Raw genomic sequence first — 15,467 nt, 5'->3', positions numbered from 1 at the left:
CGGTCTTGTTTTTGTGACTTTGCTCCACTTTAGTGATGAAAAAGTCATCACTTTTTGTTTTACAAAAGCCATACGGGTTGGCTTTTGTGGGAAGAGCTAGAAAAGGGGAATGGTTGCAGTAAAGGTTGATGTGTGCAGTTAAAAATGTAATTGGGAACCTGGACACAAATTGAGAAAAGCCATCATATGTGGAGCAAGGTGAGTGCTCTGTTCAAACTAAGCACGTCCTCCCCTTCCTCGCAGAGCTGTCACACCTGGACAGAAACCTGGGGGAGAGCGGGGAGAGAGTTTTTGTTGGCCCTTCTAAAAAGAAGATGGCATTGAAGGGAGTTTTCCAGTTTTACTTCCATGTTTTCGTGGCTAGGGTTTCTGGAGCAATGTTCTAGGGTGGGGGGAATCAGTCTCTTGAGACTGTCAACAGGAAGGCATCTCAGCCAAATACTAACACTCTACAATGTCCACTAGGCTACATTCACCTGATGTCCCCGTTCATTGAGATGATCCTCTGGTATGTCGGTCTGTCGGCTTGTCTGGGCCTGACCGTGGCTCTCTGCATCCTCTCCGACATCATTGCGCTTCTGACCTTCCACATCTACTGCTTCTATGTCTACGGCGCCAGGTGAGTTGATCTCTCTTGGCTGTGTCTCGGGTATGTTTGGAGAGAAGGGCCACTGAACGCTCAGGCCATGTCTTTAATTTGGGGAGCATTCAATCCTGGTGTAGTTCTTTTGATTTCACGCTTTAGGCAGCAATTCGTTTATTGCATTCTTTTATGCATGTAGAAACGATGGCCACAGTAGTACGAGCGACCTCTCTTTTCAGTTCTCCTATGTTTAAATATTTACTTGTTGTGGTAGTGACCTGGAAAAATAAAACTACGTGACGGGCAGAGGACGAGAAAGCAGTTCACCCCGTCCCTTTTTTCAACCATATAGGACTCTTTCCAGTTGCACCCTACCCAGTAGTTTTGAGGGGAACTGGAGGAGAGGAGGAGGAAAGGGGAACACTTTTTTACTTCCGGAGAAGCCCCAAAATCCCTTCCTCTGCCCTGCTTCAGAGGTTCATGTCTGCATCGTGGAGCACAGATGGCAGGTTTGGGGTTACAGCATGGCTGTGACGCCATCCTGGTGTCATCGTCTGGACCTACTGGAGGGCCCAGTGGCCTGAGAGCCGGGCAGAGGCTCTGAGGGAGCGTGTGGGAGTGCAGGGGGCTTTGGGGGGGGCATGTCCAGAGCACGTCGGGGTTACTGTGCAAACGGTACCCACCAACACGCTCTGTTCCGGCCCTCCATCAGCACGTGCTGCAGCAAGGAGCCACGCAGGCAACTGCAGAAGCTCTTGCCAAGGAGGTGAGAGACAAGGTAATAAATGCAGGAACTTCTGGCTTATAGAGTACAGAATGGTCATTGTTCCTCCCCAGGCTGTGAACGGAGGGCTTTACATTGCAAACAAAAGGGGAAATAGTAGATCTTTAGTTCTGGGTAGTTTAGGGAATGGTTAGAAATACTGCGATATGATTTATGAATCGTGTCTGTTGTGAGCATAGTGTTTAGACCCGAAATCAGTAGTGTCATTTATGGGGAGTCTCTTCCCAACACCTCTAGTTACTGGAGTTTCTGTTTTGGTCTGTGAGGAGTGGCCTGGCTGCTCCTAACTGTCCGGAGAGCGGAAATGGGAAAAGCATTTTCTCAGCTGATTGCTTTTCCCTTGTGAGCTGCAGGGAGCCAGTCCACCCGCCTCGGCTTTGGCTGTTTGTTAGAAGTGCAGAGCAGCTATATGTTATCTTGCCGCAGGCAGCGAACTGCCCCTGCTGTGCCAGGTGCCCCCCATGGAGAGTCAGGAAGGGATAGCAGTCGTCCCACATCAACACAGCCACCCGCAACACCTTGCGTTCCTGCCGCTGGCAGAAGAATTTGCTGGTTCAGGTGCTGGTGAAGCCTGAGATTCCCTTCTGAAACAAACCGCCCGGTGAAATGTGAGCGGGCAAGTGTGTGCAGGCAGCCGGGGAAGGTGGGGCAGATGCTGCAGCAGGAACACCCGCTTGGTGCCGTGTCAGGGTACGCGGGGCAGTGCGTGGCCTTAGTCAGAGTAACAGGGCAGATGTGTACCAGCAACCTGGGGTTGTCCTGGGCACCCTCCTGCCCGGGGATTAGTGCACCGAGCTGTGCCTGCCAGTCTGGGGGCACCCTGCCAATTCCTTGAAGCAGTTGGTGTTCCTCAAACCAGACGCTTCTCTTGGATAAGACTCCTTGCCTCTGCTTTCACAACGCTGCCTTGAAATCTGAGCAGCCTCCGCACCTTAACTAGGCTGGTTAACCGGTCTGGCTTTTGTAGCTCAGGCTTTCTCAGGCTCCGTTCTGCCCCACAGATTGGCTGTGTCCCCTTTCTTTACATCCCTGTATGCTGAGCACTGCTGCCCAGGTCTCTTTGTGCCTCTTCTCCATCCCAGGAGCTCTTTCTTCCTCTGTGTTATTCCACAGATGTCTCTGTTCCCCACCCCTTATCACCCCAAGCTTCTCCCACCGTTGCCATTTTTCTGGGAGGGAAGTAGCTCTACGTGTCGTAGCACCACGTTACGAAAGCCTAAGGAAAGGGTGCGTTCGGGATGCCACCAGCCATTTAGTTGATCTCTTCCCACTTTTATGGATGTTTGAAGGGGCTCCAGTCCTCTCCCTTGTTTCTCTGTGCTGCGGAGGCAAAAGTGAATTGCCGTGGACTCAAGTGTGAGGGGTTAAGACCTTGGCCGCTCCTGCTGTGGCAGGGGTGTGAAGCGAGGGGAACGGGGCAGATTTGAACTGGAGACAGAGAGGTGAGCTCGGGGGAATAACCTCGCTGCTGCTTTTGCTGCAGGGAAGGTGGTGGCACGGGGTTGGCGATTGCTGTTGCTCATAGGAGCCACCCTCCAGCAGCATTTGCCACGGCATGACCGTTGTCCTCCGGTGGTCCAGAGCTGTCTGCAGCAGCCTACTTTGCCCGTGCCAGGGGCCAGCCCAAATACAGTTAACTGAGCATATAGTATTTTATCTTGCGTCATTCTCAGGCTGATTTCTTTTGCCGCCCTGAGTTCTGCGGCGTCGGTAAGTGAGTGGGCGCAGGGGTGTAATGACGACAGCTGTTTTGCGTTGAAGCTCGGGAACTCGCAGCTCTGATGCACGGCGTCTTCTCTTTGCCCAGGCTCTACTGCCTGAAGATTTACGGCCTGTCATCTCTCTGGCGCTTGTTCCGTGGGAAGAAGTGGAACGTGCTCCGGCAGCGGGTGGATTCCTGCTCTTATGACTTGGACCAGGTAGTGCTGCAGTGCCTGGGGCTCGCTGCAGGACACTGCCCACGGGCAATACGATCCTATCCAGCTTTGGCTAACGATAGAATTGGGTGGGAAGGGACCTTGAAGACCATCGAGTTCCCACCCCCCTGCCCTGGGCAGGGACGCCTCCCACCAGCCCAGGTTGCTCCAAGTCCTGTCCAACCTGGCCTTGAACACCTCCAGGAATGGGGCAGCCACAGCTTCTCTGGGCAGATATATTGAGACAGAAGCCACGGGAGGTTTTGTGGTGCCCAGAACAAGTGTATGTTGCGGCACTCTGCATCCCTGGCTCTTCAACCAAACGCTTTGATGCTGCTCCTCGGCATCACCCCTTCGCTTCTCCGCGTCTTCAAGGGGTCTAATTCTGGCAAGTGCTGAGCACCTGTGAGACACCCCGGTGAATTCGGTGGGTGCTGCAGATGCTCGCAGCTCCTGGAGCATGGGAGTGGGGATGGAGGAGGGAGGCAATAGAAAAAGCGGTGCCCAGCAGTGTTGCCACAGTAACAGACGTGCCAGCATTTCTATTAAAAGGCCCTGTTTCGTTCACGTTGCGCTGGAGCATGGCCCACACGTTCTCACTCAAGCAGCAGAGGCAGGGTTTGGTTGGTTTTTTGTTTTTTGGTTTTTTTTTGTCAAACGCTGTAAGCTCTTTTTTAATTACTGAAATGCCACGCACAAGTTCAGCAGAGCCTGAACTGCTCCATGCCGGCAGTTGTAAACATCGCTAATAATAATAATACGATAATATTTGGTAACTCCCAGAGCCTTTCTCTCCATTGCAACAGATAACCTTGAGCTTCTTAACGCCACGGCGAAGGAGCTATTTTTCTGTTTCTTTGGCGATGGAAAAGTAAGCGCCTGCGTGCCAGGAAGACGGTTTGCGTCAGGGCTCGGTCCCTGTGTACTTTGAGGAGAATTGCTTTGGCACTTCAGGCTTCATCCTGCTGTTCTGGAGGCCGGTGGGAATTATGTCGTTGGCCTGGGTGGGAAGAGACATTCAAAGCAGACCTTAAAAGCCTTTTGGAGAGTTTAAGCAACTGCACTGGAGTGACAGAGGAGAGGAGAAACAACTGCTATGAAGAGAATGAGTTGGGTTATGATCTATTTCTGGTTCCGTGCGTAAAGCTGGGATGTTGATCCACCTCTGTGACAGGACTCTCTGGGTTATTTTCTTTCATAATACACCACGGCCACGATCTCTTTTTGCAGAAGTGGCAGTGCCCTGTCTTCCCGTGGCCTCTGCGTTCTGGAAGCGGTGACTGAAAATTGAAGAGTCATATCCCTATTTGTCATAAATCTGCATTTCTCCCAGTTGGAATTATTTAGGCTTAGGCCAACTGGGCTGGCCCAGAATAAGAATAACTTTTTCTGTGGGCAGCAGAGCTGATGACACCTGCTTTCCTATGGATTTTTCTCCTTCATCCTCTTGATATTGCTCCCTCCACCCCAGTAACTCCAGCTTCTTTCTCTCTGCCAGTTTCCCACCGAGCAGGAGGCAGAAGTCCTGGGTCTGGACTGACCAGCCGGCGGCTGCTGCTGCTGGGAATGTTTATCAACCAGATTTTGTCAGCTTTTTCCCCAAGCGCTTGTTCTGCTAAAACAAGGAGGAACAAAAATACTTCTCAATTCTTTACAAAATTCCCTACGACGTTTCTACGTCTTTGTACCCTTCCACCTTTTCCTGGTAAAATCCAGGACCGAGGGCTTTAAAACTTGCAGGGATAGGGGTTGGGCATGAACACGCGAGTCTTGTTTCATAAGGAAGCTGGCCTGAAATAGGAAACCTTGAGTATTGTCTATAAAGGAAAAAAAATGCTGTCAGGGTCCCGCTTATTTATCTTTCCAAACATACTCCTGTAATGAGGAGCCTTCTAAAAAGGTCCAGCGAGAGAAGCAGCACTGAAACTATTCAAGGTAACAGCATTATTCACGTAGGGCGTATAAAAACGCATTAAGGAGTCTTGCAAACTTTCATTGTCTCCCAGTTTCCTATTTTTTTTATATATTTTTATTTCCTTTTATTTTGCCATTTCTCTACTAATGATTGTTTGTGTTTTCTTTTTTTCCCTAGTTATTTATTGGCACTCTGCTGTTTACAATCCTGCTGTTCCTCCTGCCTACAACTGCGCTGTATTATTTGGTGTTTACCCTGGTAAGATTGAACACTTGAAGCTAGTAATATATTGTCTTCTGAGATATTAAAAGAAGATTTCCTAGTCATTTACTGTCATTCACAAAGGAAATACAAATGTGTCTGGGTGTCCCAGGAGGGGTTCTCACACAGCCCATGTTGGCCAAGCAAGGGGAATTCGGGATACGTGCTAGTGTTTCTCCAAAGGGAATTCCCCGCAAATCCCAGTCAGCGGCACAAGCTGTTCCCCTCTTTTTCACTCGGAAGTCTTTTTTTTTTGTTTTATCTTTCTATCCCACGTCTGGGGTGACGGCCCCTCTAGTTTGATCCAGAACTTTTTTTTTTTTTTTTTTTTTCCCAGGAAATTAACTTGCTGTGTTAAATGCTTTCAGCCAGGCTTTGCTCACAGGGTTGGACTACTTTATTTTTCTTTTCTTCTCCCAATATGACCAGTCCTCTCTGTGGCCTGCCTGGAGCAAAATTTTCCGCAGACAGTGGCCATCACATGGTTTCAACATCTTTTTTTGAGCCCTCTCTTTTCAGATGAGCTTGACAGTAAAAATAAATGCAGCCTGCAAAGGGAAGCGCTTTAATCAGGGGGCAGAAAACACTGAGCACGAAGCTCAGTTCTGACTGCTTTGCTCTTGCTTAGATGCTCTACATGGGGTTTCTTTAGGCAGAAATAAGTTACTTCAGCTCACTGAAGAAAAATTTATGTTCACTGATACACAGTGGTGGATTTTACTAGAAATGAAAGCCCAAATTCTCCCTTTTAGACTGTGGCGGCTGAAAGTGGAATGTCATGGAATCTCATGTCCTGGCAGGTCACAGCCTCTACACCTGTAGGAGCTTCATTTCAGTTCCATCCTAGAGCTAAGATTGTCGAGGAACCTCACGCAGGGTCTGGGTGCCCACCACTTATAGACATCAAACCCACTTTGGGAGACTTTAGCTTAGCACGCAGCGACGTCAGATTGCACATCGGCTCCTGAATTTTCACGCGTTGCATCTCCCGTTTCTCTGAGACTTTCTTATTAAACTGTTTCTCTGTAGCTCCGTTTGCTGGTGGTGATTGTGCAAGGCCTGATACACTTGCTAGTTGACCTGATTGACTCTCTGCCTCTTTATTCAATCATTCTTCGGCTCTGCAGATCCTACAGACTCGCAGGTAAGTCCTTCAGCGCTGCACACGCAGAAGTTCGAGGAGATTGTGTTATGCGTTGAATTTTGAGGCAATGGGTAGCTGCTGAATAGAAGGATGCAGGGGGCACGGGAAAGAACCCAAGGCTCGAGTCGTGCAGTTGTCCGTACTGTTAAATGCTTACCGCAAGGAGAGGGATGAGGATGTCGATGGAAAGAAATTTGATGCTGAAGCAGAATCAGGAGCACTTTTACAAAGCCTGCGGCAACTAGAAGTGACATCCAAAGAAGCACCGTATAAATGAGTTCATCTTTTGATTCCAGTTGTAGTGTGGCAGGTCAGGTAACACTTCTGAGAGTTAAACAAGCTGGTAAACTTGGGGGGTTGGGCTCTGAAACAGGCCAGATTACAAAAATTACGAAAATACTTGGAAAATGCGCTGTTTCAGAGGGCTGGACCTACAGTGGCTGTGGATCAGTGGAGCTGCTCCTGTGCTGACTTGGCTAACTGAAATCCTGAGCTGGGGTGTTTGGATGCATTTCAAATAATCATTCTCTTTTTGAGACTAATCTGTCACCGTTTTTGAAGCTAGTCATTGTTTTTTCCACTCTTGGTAAGCGTGAACCATGGTTGGCATCAGAGTTAAGGGCCATTTGGAAATGGGTTTAACTGTCAACAGCTATATTTAATCTAGTTAAAATCAAGCAGGTTTAAATGTTTCTCTCCCCTCCCTTTAAAAGAGCATGCAGCAGGGATTTTAAATACGAGAAAGAGCTTGATCATCACTAAACCCAGGCTAGTCATCAAATGCAAAGGAAGCTTGAGGCAACCGGTAACAGCTTTGTCTGTTGGAGCAGCGCCAGGCTCGATTTTTTGGGGAAGGTAGAGCTGAGCCGTGTTACCAACTCTGCTGCTTTTCCGTGTATCCCTTCAGCAGGTTCCTTTGAGTTTCCTGGCAGAAACACCTTAACCCTTCAGGGCTGTCTTTGGAGAACAGGAGATGCTGCTGAAGAAAACTGCCCCAGTAAACAGCTGGTCATAGGGCAGAAGGAAATCTTGTTGCCACTGAGAGATAAGGCCATCTATTCCCGTCGGTCTTAGGTTACTTCTCAGTTTTGCTCAGCCAGGTACCTTCTGCAGGGTAATAAGCCTCCACCCAGGCAGAGGATTGTCTGCTCAGTTGAGTTTGTTACCTGACTGAGTTTTTGTTGGCTGTTTGTGTGCTCCTCTTAAACGTTTTAAGAAAGAACGCTGCAGCGCCGTGCTGCCTGAAAGATGAAGAGGCATCTCTGAGAATTTCTGCAGCCTGTGTTCCTGCCCCAGCACGAAAACATGTCATCGGAGCGGTAACAGATGGAGCAGTTGAATCAAATTCAAAGGACTTTAGAGAGTACACATCACTTGATGTCCTCACTGGTTAGTTTTTGCCTCCCTTTTCAGACTCAGAACTTGGATAAGACATCCTCTGGCATATGTTATGGCAGCTGATTTTACAGGCACCATCAAGATGGTTCTACCAACATGAACGGATAGCTTTGCCTGTCAGCAAGGGGTTAGTGCAGTGGTGAAGTTCAAGTCGGTTCAGTCGTGGCACCTGGCCTCCAAGTTCTTTGACCAGTTTCTGAATAGATAAAATATATTGATGAAGCCTGGGCCAGGGTAGATGAACAATCCATCCACACTCCAGAAACAAAATCCCTATTTTCTTCCCACACATCAGAATTAAAACACTTTGGACTTCAAAAAGCCTTTTGCAAATACGTCAAAACCGATATCCTCTCTGCAAGAGTTCTGTCTGCCCGGTGTCAGCTCAAGGGATGCCACCTTGGTTGGGATGGGTACACAGTTATGTCCATGTAGAGTGCGAAGTAAGGTGTAGCGATGAGGTTCAGGAGTCTCAAACTGCCCACACAGGAGTTACCAACGTGCTGTTTGATCATGCACAGGTTAGTTCATTTCCTCTGTACTTCTCTTTCGCTCTTGCCCAATACAGAGGTATTCACATCACAAGCTTTGGGGCAAGTTTTGCCGTGGTTCTGTAGGACCTGTCGTGGTGGTGTCTCCATAATTGCTGGAATACAAGCAAGCAGTGAGCTCGCTTTAGTGCACTGTCATGTGAAGCAAAGCAAATGGCTTTGTGTCCTGACCTCTCTTGTGCCGTCGATGATGCCGGTGTACAGAAAAAGCAGAATGCTGAGCTCTGGAGTTGGCTGGCAATCACGGGATACTCTTGGGTTCTTCTCTGCTGGAGTGACCTGCAGTAGACTCAGCCTTCCGGCTCTTTCTGCAAAGTGAACTGCTCAGGCTCCTGAGCCTTGTAATAATCTATAGGTCATTCTAAAATAGATTTGTAGCCTTTTTGTGCGTGGATTTTCCTAGGAGTTTAAGACTTTTGAACAATTGAATCGTCTAATTAGGAGATCGTTGGCTTGCAGCTGCACAAGGGAAGAGCCTACGGACTGATCCTGGGACAGGGCTCCAGAGGGCTCAACCATGTACCTGCGACTTCCGTGCCCGCTGGTTTCTGTCTGTCTCTGACAAATTGCCTGCCTGAATGGTAGGTTCTGGAATGGCTTAGACACTTCCTCTTAGCCAAAGCTCAGTGAATCACATCGGACGCTTTTTGTCATCCAGCACATTTGCTTATTGAGACGCAGAGTACTCAAATATCTTTTTGAAGCCATTGGGGAAGCCCATGTTTCAGTATAAGCTTTCCTGGCTTATACAAAAAAAGGCTTTATGATTTGGAGAGACACTTTAAACCAGAGCTGTCTGCTAGACAAGAGTGTTCTCTCCCGGGAGGAGTAAACTATGTAATTTTAATTAATTCAAATTATTTCAAAGAGAAAATGTTTTGTTCTTTTAAATGTGTAAGAGTCACATAGATACTATAGTGATGGAGCTTACACAGATGAAGAGTTTTATTTCTGTTTTTAGTCCTGAGTCACTGTTTGATCTGTGGCAGATCACTTCATTACTCTTGCCTCATCTTCTTACCTGTAGAAATGAATAATAGGGGCACACTTGGCTGGTGAGGGTTTGCAGAAGATGGATTGGTTTTATTTATGTGAAGTGATTCAAGATCTTTCAAAGGAAAATGCATTGCTAGTCCTACTTGTTATCTTTGTTTGAAACATTGCATTAAATGTTCATGCGCAGCATGTCACCATGGAATCCAAAACCTTTCCTATTTATCTTTAAAGTATTGGGAATGTAGCAAGTCCAAGAGGAAATATCAAAGTGGCAGGTTCGATGGGGTTAGTAGTGTGTTAAAAACATATGAATGGTGGGACTAATAGGCAGCGATTGCTTTGAAATGTCTTTAATGCCTCCAGGCCAGCGTTTTCCTCCCTTAGTCTGAAACAGGGAGAGATTTGCGTGTGTGCTGTATCCGCATGAGCACAAATTAAAGGTGAGTTCTCTGCCTGCTGTTAGCATGGAGTTCCCATTCTGATGGAAGGTTGGGAAAAGAGAAAGAGATTTTTTCCAGTCCATTTGCCATTGTCCGGTGTGGCTGCCTGATTTCATAGAATCATAGAATGGTTTGGGTTGGAAGGGGCCTTGAAGATCATCAAGTCCAACCCCCTGCCCTGGGCAGGGACACCTCCCACCAGCCCAGGTTGCTCCAAGCCCTGTCCAACCTGGCCTTGAACACCTTCAGGGATGGGGCAGCCACAGCTTCTCTGGGCAACCTGCGCCAGGGGCTCACCACCCTCACAGGAAAGAATTTCTTCCTAATATCTAATCTAAATCTCCCCTCTTACAGTTTTAAGCCATTCCACCTTGTCCTGTCACCCCATGCCCTTGTAAAAAGTCCCTCCCCAGCTCTCCTGGAGACCCTTTAGGGACTTGAAGGGGCTCTAAGGTCTCCCCGGAGCCTTCTTTTCTCCAGGCTGAACCCCGCCAACTCTCTCAGCCTGTCCTCATAGGAGAGGTGCTCCATCCTCTGATGGATGCTCTGATCATCTCTGGGGCCTCCTCTGGCCCCACTCCAACAGGTCCATGTCTTTCCTCTGTTGGGGGCTCCAGAACTGGAGCTAGTTCTAGGCTTGGGCTTGCTTCAGCACTGTGTTTTCAAGCTGGAAGGCAGAGGGCTGATTTTAATGGAGCTAAGAGAAACACATCGTTTGTCATTACGCTTAAAACCACTGTAGAGAGAACCCGTGCTTCCTATTGAAAATGTGTAAGGGTTCACAAATCAAGAAAAGTTGAAGACTGCGTTTCTAGGAAATCGGTGCTCAGCCCACGGAGCTGAGCAGCAAACGGCACGGGCTTTTCTCCAAGCATGGATTTGGATTCCTTCTTTTGTTTCCTTTCAGCTGGTGTGAAGTTCAGAGTCCTCGAGCAGCAGGATGGAAAACCTCTTCGACTCCTTATGCAGGTAAGCCCCTTGTGGCATCTTCTGCTGCAGGCTTTGCCTCAGACTGACCCCAAGGTCCTTCTCTCTGCTGTAGCGCTTCTGAAACTGGTCCCGCTGAAAGGCCCCGCTTAAATGTCAGCTGGGAAATGCTGAAACGAGGGAAATACGTTTCACACTGCAACGACTGGCCGCTGCTTTCTCTTCTTTTTGGTACCCTCCTTGAGTCCTCTGTTTAGAGACAGCGCGGGGTCCTGCATAGTGTGAAATGACGCGCGAAAGACGGGAGAAAAATGGAGCTTTGTTACTTCTGGAATTAAGACTTCACGTCACTATCGCCTCAATTCCTGGCTCTGTGCAGCTTCACCTTAATAATTGCTGAACTGAACGCTGAGAGAAGAAAAGGCGGTGGCTAAACCATCCAGAATGAAGGACCAGTAAGAGGTCTTCCCCTCCAGGTGTGTTGAAAAGCCTTAGCTGCTCCGTGGTGCCGGCAGGATGAGTGTGTGGGCAAGACAAGGGAGGAAAGGGCGTCCTCTTATTCCCCTGAGTGCCTCTGGCAAGGTGTATAGGAAAAGCTTACCTGTGCTTTTGTAACCCCGTATTTCCATGCTCTGGCATCAGAGAAACTAAAGGAATTTTTTATTATTTTTTTTTTTCTGAAAAGAAATGATGTGATGGGAGCAGCGAAGTTCTCATTACGCTTTCAGGTAATGGTGAAATTTTCATTTCCTGACGTTGCGGGAGCACTGCCGTATCACAGGGGTGCTTTTCTTGCTCTTTGTATCCGAGGAGGAGAGTCTGCAAGTAGCATATAGAATGTATAAAAAAAAAAAAAAAAAAAAAAAAAAAAAAAAACAACCTTGGATGCTGAGGGAGTGTGTGGGAAGGAAAAACTGTGGCTTCCCAGGATTTATTTTTTTTTTTGCTTTTTCCATCACCGCTCTGCTTCAGCAGAGGTCAGATTAGCACGGAACCAGCACACCAGCTAGCACCAATTCAAAAGGGGATCCCTTCAGCAGATGTCTTCTAGGGCAAAACTGAAGCATGCCATCTTCCCAGTTCCTGTCTTTCAGCAGGGTAGTGGTGTAAAAACCAAAATCTGTCATTCTCCGTGGCCAGAAGACTCCGTAAAAAGGAAACCAGACACCAGAGATGAGGCGCAGGAGCTGCTGAGCAGAGAATTTGGCATCGGGGTGTTTGTGAGACGAGGTGGATAGCTTCTCCGGAGGAAAAAAAGATCACGACTTAGAGAGCAGAGGCAGTGAGTCATATGAATATGATGAATTTTCCTTGGACCACTGCAGAAAGATCCTTTTGCTATCTAGAATATAGCATAAGTCATCATATCAAGAGGTGGAAGTGCTTTAGTGGATGTCTCTCCTGGCCTTCTGCTCAAATAATAATGAGCAGAGAGTCAGTAAAGGCACTTTTTTACTCTCTATGTGTTGGTGGAAATGAAAAATGGGCTTGTGTCAGAAATCCTGCTGAATATACCACTTTCTGATGGGTCTTTTGAGAGGACAACCTAAAAAGCCTATTTTTAAGTGACATGCTAAAATTCTTATTTATGGTACACGATGACGTTCCTTTCTAGAAATTTTGCGGTGGCTTTGTCCCCTCCCCCTATGGTAGCCCTCTGGAGCCACGCTTGATGGAAGTAAGGCCGTATGCTAACTATGCCCAAAACAATGTAAGCTATTGGTGACTGATACGTTCACAGCTGTCCTTTGGGGCACCAGTAATGGCTTAGAAATCAATAACGCTGGGTATGAGCCTTCGCATTCAGCTTGTGGTTCAGCCGAGTGATTATTTTTTATTTTTAAGGTAGTGTCCCCGGAGCGCAAAGTCCAGATGCAGGCAGGCGGAGGGCAGGGGATGATATTTCCATTCCAAATGCTACTTAATTTTCTCCGGGAAGTCTTAACGTAGTTCAGTATTTTCATTAGTGTTTAAAATCGTTTATTGTGGTGCACGAGAAGAAATATTTCTGGCAGTGTGGCTCAACTGAACTGATAGCCCGGTGAGAATACACGATGTGTTTGATTTATCCGGATACCTTCCGCTAGAAGTGTCATTTTTCACAGCGATTGCTTTGAAAAGGGTTAAGCGAAAAAGAGGAAGGGAAAAGGCGACAGCTCCATTGTGAAACAAAGGATGTATATTATATCAGGGTATATTATAGCTTTGGAACGGCAGAAATTGCATAAAAGGAACTCGCATTGGCACCTCCCTAATAAAGAGTTGTTTTTGTTTTGCTTGTTTGTTGCCATTTATAATAGGAGAGGCAGACGCACATATCGCGCTGGGCGTAAAACCGCCTCTTGTTATTTCTCAGTAGACAAGTGCTACCGCTCGGTATCACCACGCTGCCTGGGGATGGTTTTCAAGGAGAAATGTTGTGTCCAAACCTTCCAGCCCACGTAGCTAATAGTCCAAGGAACGTACACAGCGTATCTCGCTTGTATAGCAGCAGTTCCTATCCTCCCCCAGCATGTTTTCACTTAAAACATACTGGTTTGCCCACAGCTGAGGAAAGAGGCAGAAATAGTTACTCAGGTTTTAGCATTGTTTGTTTTGGGGGCAGGTTTCTTTGGTCTTTTTTTATTTTTTTCTTTATATATATATATTTTTTTTTTTTATTTTTTTTTAAGCTGTCTGTGACCGCACTGGGATACGGTTGGTTATAGTTACACAGAACATCCCATAAATGCTGTGGTCGATCCTTGGCCTTTGGGCTGTAGATTTTGTTTGAAATTTTTTTTTTTTTTTTTTTAGATTGGATAGTCGGAAGAATTTCTTTAGTGAAAGGGTCATCGGGCATTGGAACGCGTTACCCGGGGCAGTGGGGGAGTCCCCATCCCTGGAGGTATTTAAGGGTCATGTAGATGTAGTGCTGAGGGATGTGGTTTAGTGGTGGGTTGGCAGTGTGAGGTTAATGCTCTTACAGGTCTTTTCCAATCTCGCAGGCGCTTTCTCCTTCTGCTTCAGCGATGTTGTACTTTGAAACTAATTTGACAAAGGTCTCCAGGATTAATTCTAATAAACTCTTTGCTTAGTCCCCCTTTCTCAGAGCTCCATCTTCGTAGGGAGTTCATCCTCCCTCTCTCCGGGAGCACCAGACAGCTGAACCAAACTGGTGGTACGGGCAAACTCCCAGAAAACCGGTTGCTTTTCCATGGACAAAAGAAACATTCGGCTTTTTTTTGACAAAGTAGTGGCTGTCTGCGTGGTTTTCGACGTCTCTCTTCCCTTTTTGTGGCTGGATTTTCTACTGTGAATTATAGTCTTCTTTCACGCAGCTGGACACAGCTGGACCCTGTCACGAGGGGAGGTTGTCCTTCCATTTCTCCCCACTGTCCAAGCTTCCTCTGTAAGTCTCCTCACCTCGGCATCTCTCGCAGTCTGTTTTCTGACACCCACTGCTTCTGTGTAGTCTGTTTACTCTTTTGGAGACAATCTGTTGCTGTGCATCTTTTTCGTGTGTCACATCTTGGCCAGACTGGATCAATCCTCTGGACCTCACCTATCTCTCTACTCTGAGATGCTTCACTGCAATGAGATTTTTTCCGAGGTCCAAATGTGCTTCTGTCACCCCTTGTCCAGCTAACACCTCTCTCTGCCTCCCCCGTCTTCCAAGAGACCAATACAGCAACTTTGTGACCATAATTGGAGGCCACAAACTTTCATAGGCAGAGACTCCAGCCGTGGTCACTCTTGCGATGGTGATTGCAATCAAATTAGAAAAGATTAACTCAGCCAAAGAGACTTAATTTAAAATGGTAATGAGCAGCCCTCTGCGGCACTGTGTGGTACGCGTCTTGTTCTGCCGGGGCTCGATTCCTCCGGGTGGGTATCGGGTGGTACCAGGTTTGGCTTAAAGCGTGGCTGTGGGCCGAGGGCTTAGCGCATTAAAGCAGGAGACCCGTAAAAGATACGGCTTAACTGGTGCGTTATGGAGGCGTTCCTAAGAGTCATGGTGGAGTATTGCTGTCTGCGGTGGGAGGCCCTCATCTCTCCAGCCTCTGCCACCTCCTGACGCAACAAGGTGCCGGTTCCACCCCCTTGTGTTGTGAGCATGGCTCTCAAATCCTGCTGGTGCTTGCGTCTGCTCCTCTGCTTGACAATGGTTCTGGTAATACTCCTCACCAAGCTCAATTTGTTAATGTTTCGGTACGATGTAGAAGGCTGAACAGCTTTAGCTAGCCAGAGAAGGGATTCTGACGCTTCATGAGTAGCGGTATCGATGTTTTATCAGAGGCCGGCGCTATGTAAAAGTTGCGCTTGCCCTCCTCAGCCACCTCCGTTCCTTACTACTACACGTTTTCATTGCTGCTGTCCCTCTTTCTTCTCCTTATAGATCAACCCTCTGTCATACGGCAGCGTGGTACAGACATACAGGCTGCCAACCTACAGCTGTTACCCTAAGGATTCCTGGACGTCTCTCTGCAAGAAGCTGTTCCTTGGAGAGCTAATCTACCCTTGGAAACACAAAGGAGAGAAGCAGGACTAAAGACAGCAAAAGAGCTTGAAA

The 15,467-nt window shown here is 47.6% G+C and overlaps 1 protein-coding gene across 1 annotated transcript in view; it reads left to right on the top strand.

Annotated features, from left to right (window-relative positions):
* The window catches only part of PIGQ (phosphatidylinositol glycan anchor biosynthesis class Q), a 30,483-nt gene extending 15,016 nt beyond the window's left edge, over positions 1–15,467 (top strand). The window contains 6 exon segments of the mRNA XM_082490602.1: positions 466–619; positions 3,175–3,286; positions 5,376–5,456; positions 6,489–6,603; positions 10,896–10,957; positions 15,294–15,467. Coding sequence (XP_082346728.1) covers positions 466–619; positions 3,175–3,286; positions 5,376–5,456; positions 6,489–6,603; positions 10,896–10,957; positions 15,294–15,446 — 677 coding nt within the window. The 3' untranslated portion in view covers positions 15,447–15,467.

This window comes from Vanellus vanellus (genome assembly GCF_965231255.1).
Source record: "Vanellus vanellus genome assembly, chromosome: 14".
Lineage (NCBI taxonomy): Eukaryota > Metazoa > Chordata > Aves > Charadriiformes > Charadriidae > Vanellus > Vanellus vanellus.
The sequence above is the reverse complement of the archived record's forward strand: the minus strand, read 5'-3'. Positions and strand labels throughout refer to the sequence as shown.